This window comes from Muscardinus avellanarius (assembly GCF_963383645.1).
Source record: "Muscardinus avellanarius genome assembly, chromosome: 3".
NCBI lineage: Eukaryota > Metazoa > Chordata > Mammalia > Rodentia > Gliridae > Muscardinus > Muscardinus avellanarius.
This window is the reverse complement of record NC_137788.1, coordinates 108,671,607-108,697,850: the sequence shown is the minus strand read 5'-3', so window position 1 is coordinate 108,697,850 and position 26,244 is coordinate 108,671,607. Positions and strand designations below refer to the sequence as shown.

The 26,244-nt window shown below is 50.1% G+C and overlaps 1 protein-coding gene across 1 annotated transcript in view; it reads right to left on the bottom strand.

Annotated features, from left to right (window-relative positions):
- Nucleotides 1-6,105: 6,105 nt before the first annotated feature.
- Nucleotides 6,106-26,244, bottom strand: part of PHGDH (phosphoglycerate dehydrogenase) — a gene marked incomplete at both ends in the record, with an annotated part of 36,672 nt that continues 16,533 nt past the window's right edge. Inside the window, 9 exons of the mRNA XM_080691161.1 lie at nt 6,106-6,260; nt 6,951-7,185; nt 8,438-8,568; nt 10,140-10,272; nt 13,540-13,692; nt 14,992-15,140; nt 15,408-15,540; nt 24,739-24,837; nt 24,937-24,991. Of these exons, the coding sequence (XP_080547287.1) occupies nt 6,106-6,260; nt 6,951-7,185; nt 8,438-8,568; nt 10,140-10,272; nt 13,540-13,692; nt 14,992-15,140; nt 15,408-15,540; nt 24,739-24,837; nt 24,937-24,991 (1,243 nt within the window). The remainder of the gene's footprint in view (nt 6,261-6,950; nt 7,186-8,437; nt 8,569-10,139; nt 10,273-13,539; nt 13,693-14,991; nt 15,141-15,407; nt 15,541-24,738; nt 24,838-24,936; nt 24,992-26,244) is intronic.

Below are 26,244 nucleotides of genomic sequence, written 5' to 3'. Positions count from 1 at the left end.
TTTGTTATTATTGTTATTATTAAGCTTCTGTGCTGTGATGTATTTGCTCTTTTCTTAAGGTTCCCTGTGAATTTCTAAATTTTATACTTTGGTCTAACCGACTAGTGACAATTAAAAGGAAAGAAGGAGGAAACGACTTGTATTTCCTGAAACCTAAGACACAAAAAGCAAATGAGCACTTAAGTCCATCAGTATAGACTTGGCCCCTCCCTCTCCCCTGCCAATTCATGTGTGTGTGTGTGTGTGTGTGTGTGTGTGTGTGTGTGTGTGACCGGGGATTGAAATTCGGGGCATTCTACCTCTAAGCCACACACACCCAGACCTATTTTATTTTTATTTTGAAACAGGGTTTTGCTAGGTTAATGAAAGTCTCACTTCTTGCTGAGGCTGTCCTAGAACCTGCAATCCTCCTGTCTCAGCCTCCCAAGTATTGGGATCATAGTCACCATGCTCAGCTCTTCCCTGCCAGTTCTAATCTAATTCTGCCACATGCCAAGCACTATGGTAGAAACAACATAAATGTGGTGAAACATGCCTCCCCAAGTGCTTTCTCTGCTCTGTAGCCTTCATCCAGCAGGAGCCGTAAGTTCAATCTCCTCATCATACCTCGCCAGTGTTAGTGGGATACACATACATGGAGGAGGTTAATAGGTAAAGTTTGAGGCTCCTCCAACCACAAAATGTTTTGACGTAATCCTTTGGAGGCTGAGCTAGGAGGTCAGATTTGAGGTCAGCCTCAGCAGCTTGGGAGATTTTCAGCAACCTTATTGAGACCTTGTTTCAAAATAGAATATAAAAAGGGTTGGGAGTGTAGCTCAGAGGTAGAACATCCTGGGTTCAACCCCCACTACAAAACAAACAAAACAAAATAAAAAAAAAAAAAGAAAAATATTTTGGCACCCAGCAGAAAATGCTCCATTAGAGGATCTTCCCCCACCACCTTTGGATGAGGGCTCTGCTTTCTCCAGGGTTTTCTTATAAAATAACATTGTTCAGGGAGGCAGGGGTGCAGCTGAGAAGGGGAGGGGGAGGAGGGAGAAGAAGAAAAGGGAGCACAGGGTGTTGTTCATTTCCTTTTGGGGAAGCTGTGGAGGAGAGCGTCTATTGGTGGGGAGCCAGCTGGCTGGGGAGCCATAGGGTTATGCGCGCAAATGAGATGCAGGCCCGGCACTATTTCGCTCAAGACTGTCAGGCAGCTGTAAGCAAATGCGAGATAAACTCCAGTCTGAGCAGCTGAGCCAGAACCAGCTGACTCCACCCGGTCCTACAAAGGCGCCTCTGAGATCCTATTCTGCTCAGCTGCAGCCCTTCGGCAGCTCCTCCAGGCTCCCCGCTTCTCCTGTTCCTGCTCAGCATGCTGCTGCTCAGGGGCCTCCAACTGGGGGGCATCCTCAGCAGGAAACCAGCACCCCTCCTAAGATCTGGAGTAGCGTGTCGCTTTGGGGGAGAAAAGCCCCATCCATGGCTCCACAGGCCTTAGTGTTCAGGAGCTTCTCCATCACCCAGTGCCAGGCCTCCACCAGGGGTCATAGGTGCACAACCAGGTGTGTGTGTGTGTGTGTGTGTGTGTGTGTGTGTGTTTTGCTGTGGATTGAACCCAGGGGCGTCCTACCTCTGAGCTATACCCCCAGCCCAATTTTTATTTTATATGTTGAAACATTGTCTCACTAAGTTGCCATGGCTACCCTTGAGCCTGCAATCTGCCTGTCTCAGCCTCCCAAGTACTGAGATTACAAGCGTGCACTACCATGCCCATCTAGGGATGATCTTAAGACTATTCGACAATTGGGCATCAGGCCTCTGGCCAACTGAATGGACACTGCCCAGTATCCCAGACGAATGTCAGCCTTGGGTCCCACTGTGCTGGTCATCACTGTTGACCATCGTGACTATACTTCTACATCCCTTCTATACTCTGCTTTTATACAGAGTCTTAGGTTTACCTCTGGCAGTTCTGGGATCCACTTCATTTAAACTGATGCTTGGCTGGGTGAGGTAGTGCACGTCTATAATCCTTGTATTTGGGATGCTGAGACAGGAGGATCACAGGTTTGAGGACAGCCTCAGCAAGCAGTGAGACTCTCATCAACCTAGCAAGACCCTGTTTCCAAATAAGACATAAAATTAGGCTGGGGGCATAGCTCAAAGGTAATGCCTCTGGGTTAAATCCCCAGTAACACACACACACACACACACACACACACACACACACACACACAAATATATATGATGCTTGCCAGGTGTGATCTCAGCTACTCGGGAGACTGAGGCAGGAGGATCACAGGTTCCAGCCTGGGCAATCTAGTAGACCCTGTCTCAAAATAAAAGGTTGGGAATATAGCTCACTGGTAGATATCTTGCTTAGCATGGAGAAGGCCCTGGAATTAATCCCCAGTTACACACAAAAGAATACACACACACACACACACACACACACACACACACACACACTCAAAATGATGCCTGCCTGCCCTGTACAAGGCTTTTTCCCTGGGACGGTCAGCCCAAGAGAAAATGAGTTTCCAGTCGCCTGCCACCATGTTCACCCCAGGCAGACACAGAACTTCCCTGTGTGGACAAAACATTGCCCAGGGTGACCCACAGCAAGATGGGTGGGTATCAGGCCACTGTGCTCCTCTTAGGGAAGCCTCAGCATGCTTTATTTACTTATTGTGCTGGGGATGGAACCCAGGGGCATTCTACCACTGGGCTACCCCAGACCTTTTCACTCTTCATTTTGAAGCAGTCTCACTAAATTGTTGAGGCTGCTGACCTTGAACCTGTGATCCTGTCTTGGCCTCCCAAATACTGACTACAGGCGTGCCCCACCATGACAGCTAACATGTTATATTTAGACAGATGAGAATAGGCCAGCCAACTGATCAAGAGGCAGCTTGTGGTTTCTAGCGACACACACACACACACACACACACACACACACACACACACACACTTTTTCTAAATCTGAGGGCTCTGGGAGTCAGCACTGAGGCCATCCAGCATTTGTCCCATTCCTCTTCACTGGGCTTTTAAAGAGCATTCTGCTCCCAGTCAACACACACAAGTGAGACTCCAAAGGTAGGTGATACAGAGATGCCAGTTAATGGTCTTCTCCTTGTAGCACTAGCTGGATTTAAAATCTAATCCTGGGGCACTCGGTACGAGTAGCCTTGCATTCATGAGGCCCTGACTTCTATCTCCAGCTCTGCAAAAACAAATCAGGCCACCTTTTAAATTTGGGAGAGGTTATATGAACAGCTGTGGGCCAGGTGATACGGTGAAACACATGTAGGAAGATGTGTGAAGATACTCAAGCCATTTGGGTTTTTGGAACTCTCCTGACCACCCTAGCGTGGGGACTGTGGCTTATCAAGATTTTTTTTTTTTTTTTTTTTTTTGGCAGTACTGGGGATGGAACCAAGGGGCATTCTATCTCAGAGCTACACCCCCGGCCCTATTTTTTTATCCTTTATTTTGTAACGGTCTCACTGAGTTGCAAAGGGCTTCACAAAGTAGTAGCTGAGGCTGTCCACGAACCGTGACCCTCCTGTCTCAGCCTCCCAAATGCTGGGATTACATGCGTGCACCACACCCAGCTTTCCAGCCTATTTTTTAATCTTCATTTTAAAACAGGGTCTCACTAAGTTGCAGAGGGCCTCACAAATTGCTGAGGCTGGCCTTGAACCTGTGACCTTCCTGTCTCGGCCTCTCAAGTACTGGGATTACAGGTGTGCGCAACCATTCTTGGCTCTTATCATGGGATTTTGAGCATGGAGGCTGAGGAGCTATATATTGAGCTCCATTGTTTTCTTTTTCTTTTTTCTTTTTTTGTTTGTTTTTTTTTTTGGTGCTGGGAATTGAACAGAGACTTTCCACCTCTGAGCTACACCCCCAGCCCATCTTTTTTGTTGTTGTTATTTTTGTTTTCTGTTGAAACAGGATCTCGCTAGATTGCTAAATCTCACTAAATTGCCGAGTCTGGTCTTGAACCTGCAATCCTCCCGTCTCAGCCTCCCAAGTACAAGCATGTGCCACCAACCTGGCTTGAGCCACCCCCCCTCAAGCAAAATAGTTTTAAATTAGATGTGATCAGTTAATCAGGTAGTTACTATTATTATTATTATTTTTTTTTTTTCAGTACTAGGGCTGGAACCCAGGGGCATTCTACCTCCGAGCAACACTCCCAGCCCTATTTTTTTATTCTTTATTTTGAAACAGGGTCTCACTGAGTTGCAAAGAACCTCGCTAAGTAGCTGTAGCTGAGGCTGTCTGCAAACTGTGATCCTCCTATCTCAGCCTCCCAAATGCTGGGCTTACAAGCATGACCCACCATGCCTGGCTTGACCCCATTTTTAACTGAATGTTTTAACTTCTCAGACCATAGCTTCTTTTTCCAGCTCTCAGTGAGAGCACATGACCTCAGCACAGTTCCCTCACCCCCTATTAGGAGGAAATGAGTCTAGTCTGGGTTAGTGCCATTGCAGTGGGGGGATGGGAGAATTTTTGGGTCCACAGGGTTCTACTTGAGATTGGGGCTTGCTTGTCCACTCTGAGAAACCTGTAATCCCAGTACTTGGGAGGCTGAGACAGGAGGGATCGCAGGTTCAAGGCTAGCCTCAGCAACAGGGTGAGACCCCCCCCCAAAAAAAAATAAATAAATAAAAAAGGGCTGTGGGTATAGCGTAGAGGTAGAATTCTCCTGGATTCAATCCCTCGAATTACCACAAAAAGGGGGAAAAAGGCACAGAAATAAGCCAGTGCCCACCACATGCCCCAGGCACTCCCCATATGTCACGTTTTAGTCCACTAAACTCTCCCTGCAGCTGAGAGGCATCATTGTCCCTCCCGCAGATGAAGAAATAGGCTCAGAGCCAGGAGCGGTGGGTGGTACATGCCTTAATCCCAGTACTTGGGAGGCTGAAACAAAAGGTTTGCGGGTTTTAGGACAGCCTCAGCAACAGCGAGACTCAGCAACCTAGGGAAACCCTGTTTTTAAACTAAAAATTAAAAAAAAAAAGTGCTGGAGATGTAGCTCAGAGGTAGGATTGCCCCGGATTCAATTCCTGGTGTAACGGAAAAAGAAACAGGGGCTTAGAATTCACTGTGTTCCAGGTTTGGGACACACGGAGCTGCCCATTTGACCTCCTGTTCTCGCCTGGGTCCATCCCCTCCAAGGCCACGGGGCACTCTCCGAGCTCGCTGCCATGCCAGCAGCCTCTGCAGCTGGGGTTCTGTCCTTGCCCATCTAAGGAAGCCAAGAGTGGGCTGACCCCCTTGGAGCCAGGCCAGGAGTGGACTCTCCCCTACAACTGGGAGGAAACGCTCAGAAGGCAAATCTTCTGCAGGAAGGAGTGCTGACCCATTGCTCATGAAAATCTTTTCTAAAAAAAAGTAATTTATTGTCCAACTCAGAGTTTGCTTTGTGAACCTGCCAAATATCCTCCCGCTCACACCCCACACTTTTCTCCCCTCCCTCGTGAAATCCTTCCAAGCTTCTCCTGAGACACCAACATCCCCAGCTCAAATCGCTTCCTTCTTGGGACTTGAGAATCTCTCCACCTCTGCTGTCTCTGGCGCCTGCGTCCAGGGACCTCCGTGTGCTCTGCTCCACCCACCATGAGACTTCAGCTAGAGTGGGCTCGGGTTTCAATTCTTACAGCAAAGCCCCAGCCCAGAGCCCGCACGCACTGCTGTGCACGTGTACTGCCAGGCAGAAGGGATCTGAAATACCCTGAGCTTTGTTCCTGTGAAAATACCTCAGAATAATCTTAGAGAGGAGAGGGTTCATCTTCATAGCTCTTGACACACCCTTTGCCCACCCCAACCTCATGAATCCCTATTCTCTGGCAGCCAAGGTGGCCCCAAGGCTGCCTGCGGATGCCCTCTGGTGGTCCTTTGGGATAACGACAACATGAAGCAGCAGACTGCAGGGGGAGGCTGTTTTTATTGGATGGTTATTGCTCTGCCGCAGGGTCACCACAGCAGCAGCCGGTCTCCGTTCAGCCCCAGGCATCCAGGATCTCCTCTCCTCGTTGACCACAGTCCGTAGGTTTTTTTTTTTTTTTTTTGAGAAGCCCCAGAGGCTGGAACCGGTGAGCCTCCAGGTTAGAAATAGATTTGGAAAGCCTCGGACACATGCTGCTTCCACGTTTCCAGGTTGGGCAGCAGAGAGGAGATGCCCATGACATGCCAGGTCTCCCCGTCAGACACCATCGAGGTCTGGTAGGAGAGCAGCTGCACACCCGCCTCTGCCAGGAGGCCTGGAAGGAAAAAGGAGCCTGGTCGGCCTAGGGTGGAGGAGGAGCAGGGGCTGGAGCAGTCACGGTCTAGCTTCTGTGAGCCCTGCTGCCATGGGGCGGGCTGTTAGCTGGTCTCCACACCCAGGAGGTGGGCTAGAGAAAATGGGGGCCTGCCCAGCACCCCTCAATCCACAGACTCTTCAGGTATATCCTGACATTGCACAGGGAGCTCTTGATTTGCTGAGTGTTGGGCCAACAGCCAGGGAGAAAAGCAGCTTGCGAGGATGGGGAAGTGAGTCCCCTTGCAGTTGGGGACACAATCTCTGCCAAACCCGACAGGCTCCTGAAGCACTGGTAATCCAGGCCCCTGGAGGCTGGGGCAGGCCCAACACGCCACAGCCCAGGGAGGGATGTCCCGACAGGGCCCACAGGCAGGGAGGAAGCCTGTACAGATGGCTTTCCAGGGATACGGCTCTGAGGGAGTGTCTTAGTGCAGACACACTGGTCCACCCCTGCCAGTTGCCCTGGACCTAAGTGCTTTCCCTCTCTGAACCAGGTATGGACCCAGCATTCTGTATCCTGGTACAGCAGACCCTTCTGTATGGGACAGGTCCAGATGCCCTGAGGGATGGAGAGGGGCTGAAGGACGCAGGTCTGGTAGATCCCACCTCTGCCTCAAGGGCCCCCCACCCCACCCCCCGCGCTCCTCACCAATCATGGTAGGCAGCATGGCAGGGTTGGAGGGCTGTGCCCGGAACATGAGCAGGGGCAGGCCGCGGCGCAGGGGCACTTCAGGCTTGAAGATGGCTCCGTTGAGCATCTGCAGCACGGGCATGGTGCCCTGCACCGAGCCCACCGCCTGGTACGGGGCACCTGCCAGGGACACAGTCAGGAGGCATTCGCAGCCGCCCTGCTCAGGTGCGGCAGGGCTGTGAGAGGTGGTGACCTGCGGAGAGGAGGAAGGCGGTCACTCTTCCTGGATGCACAACCACCTGCTCCTCATCCTGACCTGTAACAGGCCCAGCAACTCAAGGCTGAGGCAAAGGGGGAAATCCTGTGCCCCTGAGCTCCAGCTTCCTGGGACAGACAATTCCCTGCTTAGAGAAGGGACAACAAAGATTTAGCAGGTACAGGCTTGGAGGGGAGGCTTGGGAACGGGGAGAGGAGAGACTGGGATAGGAGGAGGACCCAGCCTGGCCCCAACAGCTACAGCTTCCCCCACAGTGCTCTCAGTGGGGAGGGAAGAGGCAGGGACGGGGAGCTCCAGTCCTAGTGATTCTGCCAATTCCCACTGGCTGAAACAAAAGGGGACAAGACGCCAAAGGGAAGCCATGAGAGGCAGCAGAGGGGCTGCTCCTAGGGTTTGCAAGCTCATCAGAAAACTGGATGCTAAGCCACATGCAGTGGCCCACATCTGTGATCCTAGTAACTTGGAAGACTAAGACAAGAGGATCACAGGTTCAACGCCAGCCTCGGTAACTTAACAAGACCCGCAGTTAACTTAGTGAGACCCTGTTTCAAAATTAAAAAAGAGGGCCTAGAGGTATAGCTCAGACTCAAGCTGGGCCTGTTCATGCACACCTGTGATTCCAGTACTTGGGAGGCTGAGACAGGAGGATTACAAGTTCAAGGACAGCCTCAGCAAACAGACACATCAACCTAGAGATACCTTGTTTCAAAACAAAAATAAAATAGGGCTCGGGTTGTAGGTTCAAAGACAGATTGCCTCTGGGTTCTGATGATCCCCAGTACCAGAAACACAAAAAACAAAAACCTCTATAGTTTTTGGTACTGGGTTCTAATTCCCAGTACTGAAAAAAAAATTTTTTTTAAGGGCTAGAAGTGTGGCTTGAAGGTAGAATGTTCCTAGGTTCCATCTCAAGTTCCAAAACAATACCCAAACCAACTGGGCACTACTGGTGGTCAGTACAAGGAGCTCTGGATGGAGTGAGACCAGACGCACTGGGCTTTCTCTAAGCTTCCATGAGGATGCAACCTCGCTTATTCTCCCCAGCTGTGAGATGGGGGTACGGAGCCGCCTCCTGATCACGGAGCACGTATTTATCTATCCATAAGCACTTTCAGGAGCAGCAGTTTGCTCAAGGTACAGATGGAGAAGTTACGGCCTCCTCTCCCAGGTAGACAGGGTGGTGGCGGCCCTTGTGCCAATGAGCGGGCTCTGGGGATGGGACACGTACGTTGAGGCCAGCCTCTTTCACCAGCAGCTTGGCATTCACCAAGTTCACATCCTCGTGCATGGAAGCTTCCTTCAGGAGGCCGACGATGACCGCGGGGCTCAGGCAGCTCCCAGCATTCTTCAGAGATGCTCCTGGGGGCAGAGGAGCCGCCATAAGTCACTGCTCATTGAGAGCTGCAGGAGGGGCAGGAGGTCACAAACAGCTGCAACCCTGAGCTAAACAGAAAAGAGCAACCGAGACAATCGATCCGGCTCCTCGCCTGGTTTTCTCCAGGTCTGGGCACCCTGGCCGGTGGGGGCTCCCTGCCTGTCCTTCCCCAGTACTGCCAATGCTTGGAGTCTAACTGCACCCGCCCCATGACCTCTCCCCAAGTGTCAGGTACCCCAGTCAAGGGGGGAGGACAGCCCCTGCAGGGTTACAGAAAATAAATGCGAGTCCTCCCCCGATCACTCAGACACATCCACACAGTGCTGTGGCTGTTATGAAGGCACCCGAGTCGGCTCCACGCCAGGGACGAAGAGAGAATGAATGCCTCTCCCGTTCTCACTTCTTGGTGGAACAGACACCACAAACTGACTAAGAGCCTGCCTTGGCACAGCACAGCATTCAGACATCCCCCGCCTCACTAGACACGTCCACAACGACTCATTTTTTTTTTTTTTTTGGTGGTGCTGGGGTGCTGGAAATTGAACCCAGAAATGTTCTGCCCTATTTTTTTTATTTTTTATTGAAAAACAGTCTTGCTAAGTTGATAGGATCCTCACTGAGTTGCTGAGACTGGCTTCAAACCTGTGATCCTCCTGTTCTAGTTTCCCAAGAACTGGGATTACAGTATGCTGCCATGCCCAGCTGTATTCTCACTTTAAATTTTACTCAGCCAGTGCACACCTGTAACCCTAGTATTTAGGAGGCCGTTACAGGATGATTGCAGGTTTGAGGTCAGGCTCAACAACTCAGCAAGCCCCTCAGCAACTTAGTGAGAGCTTGTTTCTAGATAAATAAATAGGCAAATAAATAGAGCTGGGGATGTAGTTCAGAGGTAGAATGCCCCTTGGTTCAATCACAACCATAAAAAATAAAAATAAATAAATCGCAAGAACCCAGGCTCACTGGGCGTGGTGGCGCACGCTTGTCATCCCAGCATTCGGGAGGCTGAGACCGGAGGCTCACGGTTCACAGACAGCCTCAGCTACTCAGTGAGGCCCTCCGCAACTCAGTGAGACCCTGTCTCAAAAATAAAGAATAAAAAATAGGGCAGGGGGTGTAGCTCAGAGGTCAAATGCCCCTGGGTTCTATCCCCAGACCCTCAAAAACAAAACAAAACAAAACAAAACAAAAACCCAGGGCTCAGAGGAGGAAAAGTTATCTAGCAGGTACACAACAGCATCGAAGCCAGAACCAAATGGTGCCACTGCTTTATATGATTCCTTCCACCAATCCTGCCACCTCATGCATGAGGAGCCTCTGTGCAGGTTGCCCTGGCACCCCAAAAATGTCTATCCTAAAAATGCAGCATGAATATGGCTTATAAAACCCTTTCCCCACAAATTTTTGAAATACCTACCCTTTGCCCTGACACCCGGTATATGTGAGCTGTACTCCGAGCGAAGCCCAAGTCACGGGGTCTTGCCCAGTGCCAGGGGCCACATGACCTCTTTCCCAGTCGCTCCCCAGACCATGCAAGCGATGAGCCCCAACTCACCCTGTGTCGCCACGTGGATGGTCCCTTTGGGGGAGCCGGCCCAGGCTTGGATCAGTGTCCCCAGAGCTTCTGCCAGGCCGATCCAAGGCTTGGTGTGAGGAGAAAAGGCACTGGTGAGGGCCTGTGCGTTCACCTGCAGAGAATGGGGAGCAAAGACGCGGCGGTCGGGTCGGGTCAGAGCTGGGATCTCAGCCAGCCGGAGGTCTGCTTGCTGAGAGCTGGCTCTGCATAGAGGGAAGGCACAGGGCCAAACATGCTCTGGGAGTGTGCCGGGCGGCAACTTCCATCATCACTGAAAGGAAGACTTAACCCTACAGGTGAGAAGAGCCACAGAGCCAAAACTGGTGGAGACCCCGAAAAACAAAACAGCCAGCGCAGGGCCTAGAGGCCTCTCTGGCTTCACTGAGTACAGCTGGCCTGGCTTCTCCCAGACACGTGCTGCTTCTGTGCTGGGAAAGGGTTTGGACAGCACAGAAAAGGTGGGTCTTTAGCCCAACATGGTGGTACATGCCTATAATCTTTGGGAGGCTGAGACAGGAGGAGTGCAGATTTGAGACCAGCCTCAGCAAATTAATGAGGATCTCAGCAACTCAGTGAGACTCTGTTTCAAAATAAAAAATAAAAACAAGCCGGGCGTGGTAGCGCACGCTTGTAATCCCCGTGCTTGAGAGGCGGACACAGGAGGATTGCACAGGTTCGAAACCAACCTTGCTGGTTTAAGAGACCCTGTTTCCAAATTAAAAAAATATAAAAAGGGTTCCACCCCCCCCCAAAAAAAAAACATGGGCCTTTGATGTAAAATCCTCCAGGGGGAGACACAGATGACTTGGAGGCAGAGTGCTAGCTCCCTCCGGGGTGGTGTTCTTAATTTATCATTATTATTATTATTATTATTATTATTATTATTATTATCATTTTGGTGGTACTGGGGTTCCTGGAAGCCCTTCTACCTCCGGGCTACACTCCCAGACCTATTTTTACATTTTTATTTGGAAATAGGGTATCCTAAGTCAGCACACACGGCTGGCTTCAAACCCGCGCGATCCTCCTGTCTCCGCCTCCCAAGCGCGGGGATTGCAAGTGTGTGCCACCACACCCGGCTTATTTTTTATTTTGATGAGTATTCACCTTATCATTGAACACAATGATAATTATGACAACTTATAAAGCTGGATCCATCCGATTCTTTGCTGTTGTTTTATAGTACTGGGGCTGGAACCTAGAGTGCTTTATCACTGAGCTACACCCCAAGCACTTTTTTATTTTGAAAGAGTCTGCTAAGTTGCTCAGGTTGGCCTCAAACTTGCGGTCCTCCTGCCTCAGTTTCCCGATGGGTGCCCAGCTGGATTCATACAGTTCTTTATTTTGTTACTGGGGATTGGACGGGGGGCGGGGGGTCTCTACCTTTGAGTTATGCCCCTGACCTCTTTTATGTTATATTTTTGAAATAAAGTCTTGAGTTGCCGAGGTTCTCATTAAATTGTTGAGGCTGGCCTTAAACCTTCGATCCTCCTGTCAGCCTCCCAAGTACTGGGATTACAGGTGTGCACCACTATGCTCAGCCTGGATTTCATAGAGTCTGCCGATCCTATCATCAGTGCTTCAAGCGTCGACACACGGCCAGGACGCAATAAGGGCGCCGGCCACAGAACTCCGAGTCTAGAGTCAGCTCAGCTGGGTCCTCCAAACAGGGGCCGGTAACAAAGCTAACCTGTCCCAGGCTGAAATGTCCCCTGTGCCTTGTGGCTCCAGAGGCTGTAGCTCCAAGTTACGTACAGGCCATATTTATTGGGCAACTTGTAAGGAGAACCATCTAGGAGGGATTTTATTAGAAATCTGGAGTTTGATGCAAATTAAACAGGCAGCTATAGGATGAGATGAAAGAAAACATGACGTTTCAATTCTATTCTCATAGCTATCATGGGAGGAGTGTCTTTAAACAGAGACACTGCTAGGCACGTGGCGCATGCCTAGAATTCCAGTATTTAGGAGGCTGAGACAAGAGGATCAAAGCTAAGCCTCAACAACTTAGTGAAACACTCAGCAACCGAGCAAGACTTGGCTTCAAAATAAATAAGCCAGAAGGGTCAGCCGGGAGCCAGCAGGGAGCCAGGGCCCTTTCACATGCACACTGCCTCATTCACTGATTTTTTTTCCAAGTACTGATTCCGTGCTCTGAACCTACCCACATAAGCTGCAGAGTAGGAACTTAAGTTGCTGTTTTTGTCCTTGGAAAACTTTGAATTTAATAAGAAAGAAAGATAAAGCCTGGTGCAGCGACCCATGCCTGTAACCCAGGAATTAGGAAGGCTGAGGCAGGAGGACCGAAAGTTTGAAGTCAGCCTGGGCAACTTAGCATGACTTTGTCTCAAAATAAGAAATAAAAAGTGCTGGGAGCCTAGCTCAGAGGTAGACCACCCCAGAGACCCAGCTCCACCACCCCAGGGGTCGAGCTCCAGCACAACCCAAAAAATAAGAATGGGGAAGAAAGAACTAACAAGCTCATGGAGCCTTAGTAATGAAAGGATGTGGTTAACTAACTACAACAACAAAAAACTGAGATGGAGATGAAGTAGGCATGGTGGTACCTGGCTGTAATCCCAGTACTTGAGAGGCTGAGACAGGAGGACGGCGGGTTCAAGCCCAATCTCAGCAACTCAGTGAGCCTGTTTCAAAACAAAAACTAAAAAGAGCTAGCTAGGGGTGTAGCTCGGAAGCAGGATATCCCTGGGTTCCATCCCTGGTAGTATAAATAAATAAATAAATAAATAAATAAATAAATAAATAAATGTAAAAAGAACTGAGATGGAGCTGCAAAGTCCCCGCAAGTCTCTGTGGAGGAGGTTCACCAGGGAGCTCTGCCTGTCCTTTTCCTCTGAGTCCCCCAGACAATGGCGGTACCTGCCACTCACTAAACTTAAGGAAGAGCCAGGGTTATACTTGACAAGAGAGTCAGGTTAAGCTCTTAAGGGAAACACGTGCCAGGAAGGGCCCATGTGAGCAAGACGAGAGGTAAGATGTCCCTGCACAAGCGAGGGCACAGAGGGCTCACGTAATGGGTGAGGCCTGCCTTGGACAGCGTAGTGCTCCGTGGAACTGACAAGGTGCCAGCACCCCGCTCCTCCCCGCCATCGGGTACAGCTATGTAGCCCCAGCAACACTCCTCCTTCCCCCAAGCATGCGGAGAACAAAGGCCCTTTCTCTAGAGGCCGGAACTGGGCAGGCCAGCGTCTCTGCAGCAAGGCCACGGCGTAATAGCACTGAGGGCTCCCTGTCCCCAGCCTCAGCTACTCCCGTGGACTCCTTCGTCTCGAGTTCCCAGGGCTCCTCCTGCTCCCCCACGCTGTCACGTGGGGGTCCCCCATTAATCTCCCACCCAGCCCCATGCAGCGATACTCACAACCCCCGCTAGAGACTTGCCCTTCACCATGTCCACGAACTGGATGGCGATCTCCTCCCCGCAGCGGCTCTGGGCCTCCCTGGTGCTGGCGCCCAGGTGCGGGCAGCTGATGACGTTCTCATGGTCCACCAAGGCTCGGTTCTGTGGTGGCTCCTGCCCAGAAAGACACCCCCAGCTTGGCTGCTGTGGAATGACCGCATCCCCCAGGCCGGTCCAGGCAAACAGGAGCCACGCGGGAGATACACTCTTATCAGTGGTCTCCGGGCTCAGAAACCATCTTCCTTAGGAATGTTCCGTTGAGCAGTGGATGGAGCAGGAAGTGTGGCTGGATTCCAACCTCACTTCCACCCCTTCCCACACTGGTGCCTTCAGAAGAAACTCTATCTCTCCAAGCCTCTGTGGGTTAATACTATCTACCTTGTAATATTATTGTGAGAATTACGCACCTGTAACCCAGGAGGTTCCCAGGTTCCCGGCAGCGGGAGCTACTGTCGCTACTGGCTTTATCCTGGACACTCACCCCCAGTACATTCTCCTGGTACCTCCCATTGGTATACCATGGTGCCTTTGGGCACCGTGTCCTGCTCTTCACGTCACCTCCCAAGGCACCTGCATCCTGGTTCTCTCTAGGACAGGCTGCCCTCTGGTGGACTCCCGCCCTCCAGTGTCCCTCCCACTCCTCCTCATTGAGCTGAATACTGTCCTTGGGATTGCATCGTAGGCTGCCTTTTTAGCCACTCTCCTGGGGCTCTGTGGGTCCCACTGAAATTTGACCCTGGAACCATGGGAGTCCGAGCCACCCAGTAACAGCGAGCAAAGACAGCAGGCTGTGCTGTGCTAGCCAGAGGATGGTCACACCGGGTGATGTGCCCTGCCTTCACGGAGCTTCTGACTGAGTTGAGAATGACCAGCAAGGGGTGCCAGAGTGCACCTTGCAGTGGGGAGGAGAGGGGCAAAGACAGTAAACGCTACCCCAGCTCAAAAGGCCGAGTCAGCTGAAGAGCCCCCCAACAACAGGATTCAAGGGGAAATGCACTTCTCTTCTCTTTCAGTCTGCAGGAGGACTGCCTGAGGCTTCTGCCCCTCCCGGGAAGACCAAAAAGGAGTGCTGGATAAAGGGTGAACTGTCTTGTTGACCACAGGCTTGCTTACACTTAAACCAGAGACCTGAGCCAATACACTAAGCTCCTCCCTCTCCTGCCCCAAATCCTCAACCTCATCCGTTTGCAGCCTTGTCTTCCCTGAGTTTCCAAGACCAGAGAAGTCTGAAAAGCCCAAGAACAGGAAGGGCATGGGTGCTAGTTGAAACGCGAGATTTGCAAAAGCAAAGCAGGCAAGTGTATTCTTGACGACAGTTTCCTCCACTACCATTAATGCCAGAGACAGTAAGCTGAAGGCCTCCTGCAAAAAGCTGTGCCGCCCCTGCCAGCCACCGGACACCCACGCACTTACTTCTGCAAACACGTCCAGGGCGGCGCCTGCGCACTGACCAGACTGCAGGGCCCGGAGCAGGGCGCCCTCGTCCACAATTCCGCCTCGCGCACAGTTCACCACACGCACACCCTTCTTGCACCGGGCAAAGGTGGTGTCGTTCAGCAAGCCTAGAAGGCAAGATGGGGCTGTGGTAGGGCTGGACCGCAAGGTTCACGTGGCCGGCTCCTGCAGGCCGAAGCTTCCTGCCAGCTCTCTCTTCCCCAGAGGCCTCTCCACCTGCTGGACAGCTGTTGCTGTCGCAGAGGCCGCCGCCGTGTAACCAAGCTCCATGCTCCGCGGGACCTAGACAGGCCCCTTCTCTCACCGATCACCAGTGTCTGCAGAAGGCCCAGACGGCCCCACTCCCCAGCTGCTCTGTGGCCTCACCACGCTACCTGTTGTGGAGGGCAGCAGGGGCACGTGAACTGTGATGAAATCGCAGAGAGGCCAGAGCTCCTCCAGGGACACCTGCTGCACACCAAAGGAGGCGGAGACTTCTGGAAGAACGATGGGGTCGTACCCTATAGTCTGGACAGAAGAAAAAGAGGGAAGAAATGTCATTAATAATGATAAACATTGCCTTTTTTTTTTTTTTTTTTGCAGTACTGGGAATTGAACCCAAGGGCATTTTACCTCTGAGCTACACCCCCAGCCCTATTTTTTATTCTTTATTTTTGAAAAACAGGGCCTTGCTGAATTGCAGAAGGCCTCACTTAGTAGCTGAGGCTGGCTGCGAACCTGTAATCCTCCTGTCTTAGTTTCCCCAGTACTTGGACTACAGGAATGTGCCACCACAGTTGACTGAGTACTGTCATTATTAATAAGAGCAGCTGCTGGGCATGGTGGCACATGCTTATAAGCCCTAGTACTTGGGAAGCTGAGACAGGAGGATCTCGATTCACAGACGGCCTCAGCTACTTAGTGAGGCCTTCTGCAATTTATTGAGACCCTGTTTCAAAACAAAGAATTAAAAATAGGGCTGAGGAGCTGGACGTGGTGGTGAGATTACATGTACACACTTGTAATCTCAGCATTTGGGAGGCTGAGACAGGAGGATCCAGTTCACTGACGGCCTCAGCTACTTAGTGAGGCCCTTTGCAACTCAGTGAGATCCTGTTTCAAAATAAAGAATTAAAAAAAATAGGGCTGGGGGTGTAGCTCGGAGGTAGAATGCCCCTGGGTTCCATCCCCAATGCCACACAAAAAAAGAGCACCCATTTATCAAGCACTTATAACACACCAAGCACCATGCTAAGCCCAATTTAACCCTCCAGTTTTACTCCCATGGCAACTGAACAGGGTTCGTGTTGCTCTTCTGCCTGCTTTAGAGCCAGTGGAAGCAGGGCTTCACGACTAGGAGGGGGCAGAGCCAGGGCGAAGCCTCTACCACACAGATGTGCATGCGGCTGGACAGGGAAAAGCTTGGATGCCCTGAGACAGGAACCCTCGGTCCTGCGGGGATCAATGACACCATGGTAGGAGGCTACCAGGCAACGGAGGAGAGGGCGGCTGCTGCTGGAGGGCTCACAGGTCCAGGAAATCGAGTGAGGGAGGACGGCGTTGGTGGTACGGACAGGATCAGGAACAAAGCCAACACACACCATCAGGGACGTAGGTGAAACACCAGGGCTGACACACTAACAGGAAAAAATGTGTTTTCTTTCTTTGACATTTCTTCTAGTAGATGCTTTGACATTTTAGTAGATGCTTGAACCGAATCTTGGCTTGGAATAACGTGCATTTACCATACAGCTTGTGTAACGTGGTGCTTTATTTACCACACGTCAGGCCCTTCCATCTGGCCCGTACCTAACAGGCACCATTTTATTTCCCCATTTTACAGAGAGCAAACTGAGGCAGAGAGCTCCCGTAGCACAGAATACAGGCCAGGTACTATGACTCCGTAGCTGGCCCTCCCAGCGCCCAGCCTTCAAGAGTGGTGGGAAACACTAGAGGAGGGATGAGGGCAAAGGTTGTGCATGGGCCTGGGGAGTGGTGACAGGGCCCTCCGTCAGCACAGGGCACCCGGTAAGCCACCAGGCATGGAGCATGGAGGCCACAGCCCTGCGTGGGAAGGCAGAGGCACAGCCAGCTGCACACCTCCTACACCGGGCGGCCCTAGGTGCCAGCCAGGCACAGGTCCGCCTCCCACAACAGCAAAGACCTATGTATTTTCTGCCTGGTCTGCCCAAGAGGTGACCATAATTCCAGTACTTGGGAAGCTGAGGACAGAAGGATTAGGTTCAGAGCCAACCTCAGCAACTTGGGAAGACTCTGTCCTAAAAATAAAAAATAAAAAGGGCTGGGAGTGTAGCTCAGGGGGAGAATTCCCTGGGTTAAATCCTCAGTATCAAATAAATACAAACATATATACAGACAGACAGACAGAAAGGAAACACAGCACAGCAGTTGATGTGATGTCTGCAGCAGAGAGATTATGTATCCACCCCCCACCCCATGCTTTCTTTTCCACTTTCACCCCAACCTTTCTTTTACTTGAATTCCCTACTATCCTGTTGTGAATTGCCTTTGAAATCGGGGGAATACCAAAGTTATTTTAGAATATAATAGAAAAGAAGATTTCATTTCCAGTAAAGAACCTCGATGAAAGAAAATGTAAAATCGGGCAGGGAGTATAGCTCAGAGATAGAACACCCCTGGGCTCAATCCCAGGCACCAAAAATAAATAAATATATACAGGCAGGCTCCAGACCACCTTTTTCGTCATTAACCTTGGAATAAGCAGAGCCAAGTGACCCTCTGTCAACTGCTGTTTAGGAAAGACGCTGCCTCCTGGGCCCTATAAGGGCCCCTGCCCAGAGTACCGCTGCCTGTAGGGTCAGGGGCCTTTTTCAGACATTGTCATTGCATGGAGCCTCGTGGTGGTTTTTTTTCCTGGAGGGGGTGGGGAGGATGCCCTGTCTTCACAGCCCTCTTTGTCCACTGCTGCTGGGGCTGGCTGGAACAATGGCCCCATTCATGTCTAATCCAGATGTGTTTTCTTCTCTTGTGGGGCGAAGAGAGGAAGAGGACACCAGCTGAAATGACAAGGTCAAGCCTGACCGAGCAGCGTGGGTCACCTGCTCCACTCGCAGGAGCCAGGACACAGCGGGGGCTGAGGCAGGCTCCCCAGCCCGTGGGGAGCGGCTTGGAGGGTCACAGGAGCCATCTTCCACGGCTGCCAGCGGGCTCGGACTCTCACGAGCCTCTCACAGACCTACAGACAACTGCAAGGGGCAAATTGGCGAGAAAAGCCCCGTTCTCATTTCTCACTCGAGATAACCCAGACAGAGGGAGCTAACTCAGCTGATGGTTAAGGTTTCTACATCAGTAGCATCGCCTGGCAGAGGTTTGGAGAGGGGAAAGAATGACGTCAGGCGCGGAAGCTACCTGCCTGCCCAGTGTTCTCTAGATCCTGAAAAGGGCCAGATGTCCTTCCATGCAGGCACCTGCCAGAGACACGTTGAGAAGAGGGAGCCATGCCGATGTGGCACAGGCTCATCTCCCAGCTCCCAGGCCCTGCTGGCCAGCTGCAGATGGAGGAGAGCAGAGGTCTTCCAGGGCTCCAGCGGGGAACTAGACAGCCACAATCTCCATCCCACAGCCAGATTTGTTAGCTGAGCACTAGAACTCTTCCTACTGCTATACTGCAATCTTTTGCTTGTCTCTTTCTATACTGGGAATTGAGCCCATGGGCATTCTATCTCTGAGCTACACTGCCCAGCCATATGTGTGTGTGTGTGTGTGTGTGTGTGTGTGTGTGTGTGTGTGTGTGTGTGTATAAACAGGGTCTTGCTAAATTGCTGAGGCTAGCCCTGAACCTGAGATCCTCCTGTCTTGGCCTCCCAAGTACCGGGATGACAGGCATGGGCCACCTTGCCCAGTTGCAATAAAATTTTAAACAGGAAGTCTCATCACCCAAAGTCCAAAGATACCTACTGTCTCCCTGGGCCCCCCCTCCTATGTCGCTGTACCACCTTCCAAAACCCGAGGCTCTGGAAAGTTTGAAAATTGCTTCTCTAAGGCAGTAAGAAATCCAGGTACCAGACCTGAAACAAGAACTCCTCTGCTTCCCAGTCATATTATCTGGAGCTTATATGACCTGGCTGGGCTTCAGTTTTCTCATCTGCAAACCTAGGTTATACTTACGATGACCCTACAGACCAGGTCACTGTGAACATAGGAATCGACACAACCAGCAGACCTCAGTAAACATTTGCCGGGGCGGAAGGATCAGTGACAACTGGTACCTCAGGTTCAAAGTCCATCCCTCTGGGCTAAAGTCGGTTCATCACAACACAGGACACAAAGAAACTGAAGAGACATTGATGTCCCAGGAGGTAGGGGATGACGGTACCTGCTGGTAATGCCAGTACTTGGGAGGAAGCTGAGACAGGAAGATGGAGGTTCAGAGCCAGCTTCAGCTACTTAGTGAGGACCTCTGCAACTTAGTGAGACCTTGTTTCAAAATGAATAAAAAATAGGGCTGGGGAAAGCTCAGAGGTAGAATACCCCTGGGTTCCATCCGCAAAAAAAGAAAATAAAGAAGAAAAAGGAAAAGACACAGCTCAGCTCCAAAGTGGCTTAGGCCTTAACACATTTTAGCAGACATGCCGGTCCAAAGGAGTTAGGTTTCTACAGCTATTATTTGACAACAACGCCGAGAAAAAGTTCCACGCAGAAAGAATAGGATGGAGTGTAGGGCCCATAGGACGCAGCTCGGCAGCAGCCTGACAAGTATGAAATGTAAGGAATGTCCCCTCCCTTCCTCTGGATCTGTACTTCTCTTAATCCTGCCAAAAAAGTCACATTATCTTTCGTCCTGGCCATGCCCCTGTTAACCACCACATTGCTCTTTTGTCAAACAAAGCTCTTTTCTCACAGAAAAGCTTTTGACACGTGCACTAGCTCTAAAATTGGTCCAGTTGCTTTTTGGATCCACGTGGAGAGTGCTGAAATGCACTCTGGCTAAATTTCCTGTTACGATGCCCAGTTATTCTAGTCTTCTTATGTTATTTAGGACCTTAGCCTGCATCTTTCTTTTTTTTTTTTTTTTTGTGAGGGGATGGTAGGTACTGGGGATGGAACCCAGGGGCATTCTACCTCCGAACTATGCCCCCAGCCCTATTTTTTATTCTTTACTTTGAAACAGGGTCTCACTGAGTTGCAAAGGGCCTCACTAAGTAGTAGCTGAGGCTGGCTGTGAACCGTGATCCTCCTGTCTCAGCCTCCGGAATGCTGGGATTTCAAGCATGGGCCATCACCCCTGGCTCAACCCCCAGAATTTTTATTTTGAAACAGGGTCTTACTAAGTTGCTGAGTGTCTTGCTAAATTGCTGAAGCTGGCCTCAAACCTGCAATACTCTGGTCTCAGCCTCCCAAATACTGGGATTTCAGGCAAGTGCCACCACGCCCTCGTATTAATACTAACTTTATCTTTGCTTCCTGACACCCATAAATGACACATGGTCCAGACTGTTGTTAATAACAGGAGACAAGGCAGAGCCTTACACTATCATGGGCAATCTTCCCCCACACTGAGACAGTCCATTCCTCAACCTATAATTAATCCCTTTAACAGTGCTAGCATCAAGCTCAGGACTAAGTGCTAGCATCTTAACCCCAAGGGATCATGAGAGAGGGCTTGTTAAAGTCTACATTTGCAAATAATCTAAATGCTCATCCGTGGGAAAAGGACCAAATAAAAAACAATGCACCCACACCATGGCATCCCACACAAAGGTTTAAAATAAACTGGGCACAGTGGCACACGCCTGTAATCCTGGTTCTTGGGAGGCTGAGGACAGGAGGGCAGGAGGAGACTCAAGGCCATCCTTAACAACTTCAGAAGACCCTGTTTCAAAATGAAAAAGTAAAGCAGGGCCTGGGGGGGGGGGGGCAGGGAGTGGTAGCACATGGCTGTAATCCCAGTATTTGGGAAGTTGAGACAAGAAGATCACAGGTTTGAAGCCAACCTCAGTGATTCCGTGAAAGCCTGTTTCAAAATAAAAAATAAAATGAAGCTGGGGGTGTGGCTCGGAGGTGGAGTGCCCGTGGATTCCATCCCTAGTATAGCAAAAAAGGAAGAATACCCATGTGTTCAAAACCCATATTACAAATAAATAAATAAATAAAAGCTTAAAAATATTGTAGATGTAGTTATTCCTAGATATACATTTTTACCTTAATGCCACACACAATACTGTATTTCCCTTGGACCATCCATTGGCGCAGAACTCTGTGCGCTCTGGTAAGGCACAGAACAGTCTGAGGCAAACACACTGTGCCACTGTGAAGAGACAGGACTGGGAAACTAGACAAGGGTTTGCTTATCTATATTTCAGTTCTGATGAGAATGTATTCATGTATTACACGGTTAAAATATCATTTTAACCCATTATATCCCACAGTCCTATATATAGGATACCCATAAAAAAATTAAATTGAGTGACAATATGTCTCTATGATCATCTTGAAATAGTATTTTAGACGGGTGTGGTAGCTCACACCTATAATCCTACTAGCTGACAGGCTGAAACAGGAGGATCACAGGTTCAAAGACAGCCTCAGCAAGGTAGTGAGACTCTCAGCAAAATAGTGAGATAGTTTCAAAGCAAACAAAAAATAAATTTAAAAGGGCTGAGGTGTAGCTCAGAGGTAGAATGTCCCTGTGCTCAATCCCCTCACACATACACACACACACACACACACACACACACACACACACACACACATGGCAAATGATCAGAGCATATGAATATATGGAAATATACATAGTTTTGAAAATATATGTATATTTCCATATATATTTGAAATACTAAGGTTGTTAATAATTTTCAAACACTACTATTTATATTAGCTCTATATTATGATTTCCAAAACATTTTAATGCACCTATGTCAATTTTGTTGAAATATTTACAGAATTGACAACTTGGGACTTAATGGGTTGAACAGTCCAGAAAAAAATGGTATTCTACAAGCAGAGTTCCACGCTCTACCAATTTACTAATAGTTTCCAAAGAAAACAAGGCCAGTTTGCAACAACCCCAGTTTTTAATAAATACGGATCATCGCTTCCTGTCTAGATACTTATAAACACTTTTACAACTTGTTCAAGAATCTTCCCCCCCTTTCGCTTTAGAAAATCTTGCTCTCCAGGTCTGCAGACAACGGAAAGAAGTTGGGATGACATAGGTCAGCATCTTTGTTATTAGACAAAACTCACTGGGCCCCAGAACCGTGTTAGGGAGCATGGTGGAGAAAGCAGCTGAGCACAGAAGCCACTTGGCCCCTGCGGGAGTGACCAGGCCAGGCGCGCAGGAAGTGCCCAGGTGGGAAGGGGACACTGCTAGCCACGTTTCAGAGGTTTACAAAGTGCATGTTTCAAATCAAGACAGCTAAGAGAGGCCCTCCCGAGGCATCCAGACAGGAGAAAGCCCAAGTGAAGAATCTACCCGCAAGGCCACGGCGGGACAACACTGAAATGTGCGGGTTCTAGACATCTGTCAGAATCAAACACATGCCTGAGCGATAGCTGTCGTTTCCTGACCTTGACACTCAAGGCCCCGCACCCCCTGGGCCCCAGAAGCAGCCCAGGGTAGCAGCTAAGAGTTGAATGAGGGCGAACAGACCAGCTTCCCCACTCAGGACACACGCGGGGCTTCGTGGCTGCCGTCAGTCTCGGCCCAGGTCTCCTGGACAAGGGCTGTTCTCGGCTGGAGGATGCTGGCAGGTGATGGCACCCGGGGCACTGGGAATGGGAGTCAAGAAATGGCTGCAAGTCACAGCTTCATCCACTGAATGCTCATCTGGTTGGCTTCCTGCACTTAGTGATACTTAACTCTGGGCCTCTGGACATCAGAATTCCTGGGCTAAAGCTTGACCTTGAACCTCACAGAGGGGGAGGAGGAAGTGCTCTTTTATGATCAAAGCATCCTGGGGGCCATGCCCACCTGTTCTTCCCAGGGCTGAGGTTTAAATAAACATGGAGAGGAGCAGAGGCAGCAGGAGGAGCAAGACACCCATCCCGGTGCAAAGGGACGCCCATACTGGCTCTAGCCTGCATCCATTTGCTTGAGTCCTCAGGCACAAACTTAAAATTCTGGATAACAAATTTAAGGGAAAACCCATAATGAACTTTTTTTCTTTTTTTGTACTACTGGTTATTGAACCCAGGATGGCCTGCCACTGAGCCACATACAACCACGGCTCTTTTTATATTTTTTATTTTGAAACAAGGTCTTGCTAAATTGCTGAGGCTGGCCTCCCAAGTACCGGATTCCAGCATACGCCACCACGCCCAGCTCTGTGACATCCCTTCTAACCCTAATAAGACAAGAGGGATTGGGATGGGGGGATGGGAAAGTTCCACATCAATGCTACGTAAAATCTTCTAGACTCTGATAACCTTGATAATTGTCAAAACACTTTTCCTTAATGTCTAACTTAAGGAAACATATTCTGGCTGCAACTTGACCCACACAACCCCTGTAATTCCCTCAACAGCCATAGTAAACATGTCGGTGTCTGTGAGCACTCAGCTGCCTCCATCTCTGCCTGCCCGACAGCCCTGCAGACCCTCAGCTGCCTTGGCCTCTCGAATAAAGCTCTCTGGGACGGGCCAAGCGAGTGGTACTGACACTGATCACAACCGTCCCTCGGCCAGAAACCTCTTGAGCTCCCAAAGGAGGAAACATTTGGGTCAGGAATGATGTCTGAGTCCAGTCTTCTAAGCACGATAGGCTCTATTCCCAGCGACTCTGGAGGCTGAAGTATAAGGATTGCGAGTTTGAGGCCAGCCTCGGCAACTTACTGAGACCTTGTCTCAAAATTAAAAATAAAAGACTATAGGTCAACACCTATGGGTTCAATCACCAGTACTGCAAGAAAAAAATCTCATTACCATATGCATAACAGCACTTTTAAATCTTTTCTGAAATAGGGAGGGAAACCAGAAGGACAGAAGGACAATTTATACCTCTACTGTAAGCTGCAAATTTGCTGCTGTTTCTTAAGGCATCGCAGGAGAGAAGATACAGCAAACCAGGAGGCCATTGTAGCAGGATAATAAAGGATGGGCAAGACCGAGAACCCTTTCCAGCCTCTGGGACTACGGGCTGATGACTCTCATAGGTCACCACGGAATCCCTGCTTTTGGCCAGGTGTAGTAGTGCACTTAATTCCAGTACTTGGGAGGCAGAGACAGGAGGATCACAGGTTTACAGCTGGCCTCAGTTACTTGAAGAGGAGACCCTTTGCAACTTAGTGAAACTCTGTTTCAAAATAAAGAATTAAAAAAAATAGGGTTGGGGGTGTTGTTCAGAGGTAGAATGGCTTTGAGTTCAATCCCCAGTACCAGGACAAAAATAAAGTATTCTTAGTTTTTTTTCTTTGTTTTTTGTTTAGGACTGGGGATTGAACTCAGGGGTGTTCTTCCTCCAAGCCACACCCCCTCCCCCCGTCCTTCCTTTTCATTTTGAAACAGGGTCTTCCTAAATTGCTGAGACTGGCCTCATTCAAACCCGCAAATTTCCTGTCACAGCCTCTCAAGTACAGGGATTACAGGGTTGAGACACGACATCTTACAAGTGTCCCTATCAGCAAATCTTTGTTCGCTCCCAATCTGGCTTTACCACTTAGTCAAAGGCTCCAAAGACCCACTAGGGTCTTGGCTTCCAAAATCGCCACAGAAAGCACACGTCCGAGGGGTCTGGCCACTTCTTACCTTCATCCCAAAGGACTGCATCCGGGTGGCCACCTCTCTCCCAATCCTGCCCAGGCCAAGAATCCCCAGGGTCTTCCCGTTCAGCTCTAGTCCCATGAACTGCAAAAGGCAAAAGGCAAGATGCAGAAGTCAGCATGAAGCGAGCAAGCCAGGGGAAGAGCAGGGATGCTGAGCCCAGGCAGGGCAGGCGCGGCTCACCTTCTTCCGCTCCCACTTCCCGTTCTTCATGGAAGCTGTTGCCTGGGGAATCTGCCTGCGAGGACAGAAACAGGTTCAGCTGGCGGCCAGCCTCCCCGAGCCCAGGAAGGTGTAGAGGCAGGTCTGCACCCAGCACAAGGTCCTCCCGGCACAAGCTCCGATGAGCCTGGGGGGCCAAGGTTCAGAGATGCGAGGGGGGGTAGGGAGGTGTTGGCAATTCCTGGCTTGGGAACCCTAAGGCTTCAGCCTCCAGCCAGGAATCTGGGAAGAGGTTCAGATCCACCTGTCACTGAGGTATCACTGAGGGACTCCGGGTGAGTTTTTTCCTCTAAGCAATAGCCAGTCCTTACCAGGCATGGTGGCCCATGCCTGTAATCCTAGTACTTGGGAGACTGAGACAGGAGGTTCACAGGTTCAAGGTCAGCCTTAGCAATTCAGCAACTTAGTGAGTCCCTATTTCAAAATAAACAACAAAAATAATAATAATGAGGCTGGTGTAGCTCAGAGGTTGAATGCTGGGTTCAATCCTCACTCAAAAAAAAAAAAAAAGAGAGAGATAATACAATGGCCAATCCTCCAGCATTTGTAGGGATAAATTAAGTACTGGAGGATTCCAGAAGTTCAAGGAATTATCATCTTTGCATCCCATCCCATCAGGACTACAACCCCCTCCCATCTCTTCTACTGTGATCAAGAGCATATCTGCTATTTTATTCTTCCAGGAGTTTCTTAAGCCCAAGGGCCTTAGGCAGGTCCGGGGGTGGTAGGAAACCACGGTCCAGACCCTTCCATTCTGAATGCCTGGTCACAATGCTCCCAGCATCCACACTGCCTCCTACCCCAGCATCACCACCTTAATACATCACAGCCTAGCTCCTGATATTTGTTCATAGGGCGGTCTGGGTCCCCCTGTTTACTGGAGGGGACAGAGGAAGTGGTAATTAGGGCAAAGTTAGAGGTCAAAGAGTAAGGTGAGTTATGTGGGACATAGATCATCAAGGCATCTCTGGAGGCAAAAAGGGGATGAGAAATGCTGGGCATGGAGGTGTACCTGCAATCCCAGCACCTGGGAGGCTGAGACAGGAGGACTGCAGATACATGACCAGCCACAGCAACTTAGGCCCTCACCAACTTAGCAAGACCCTGTCTCAAAATGAAAAATAAGGGCTGGTTGGTATAGCATGAAGGTAGAGTGGTCCTGGGTTCAATCCCCAGTACCAAAAATAAAAAGCTGAGAGAAAGAAGAAAGGCTGTGTAAGGAGCACCTTCTGTTTGGACTCCCTGTGAGAAATGCTTAGACACTTTGGC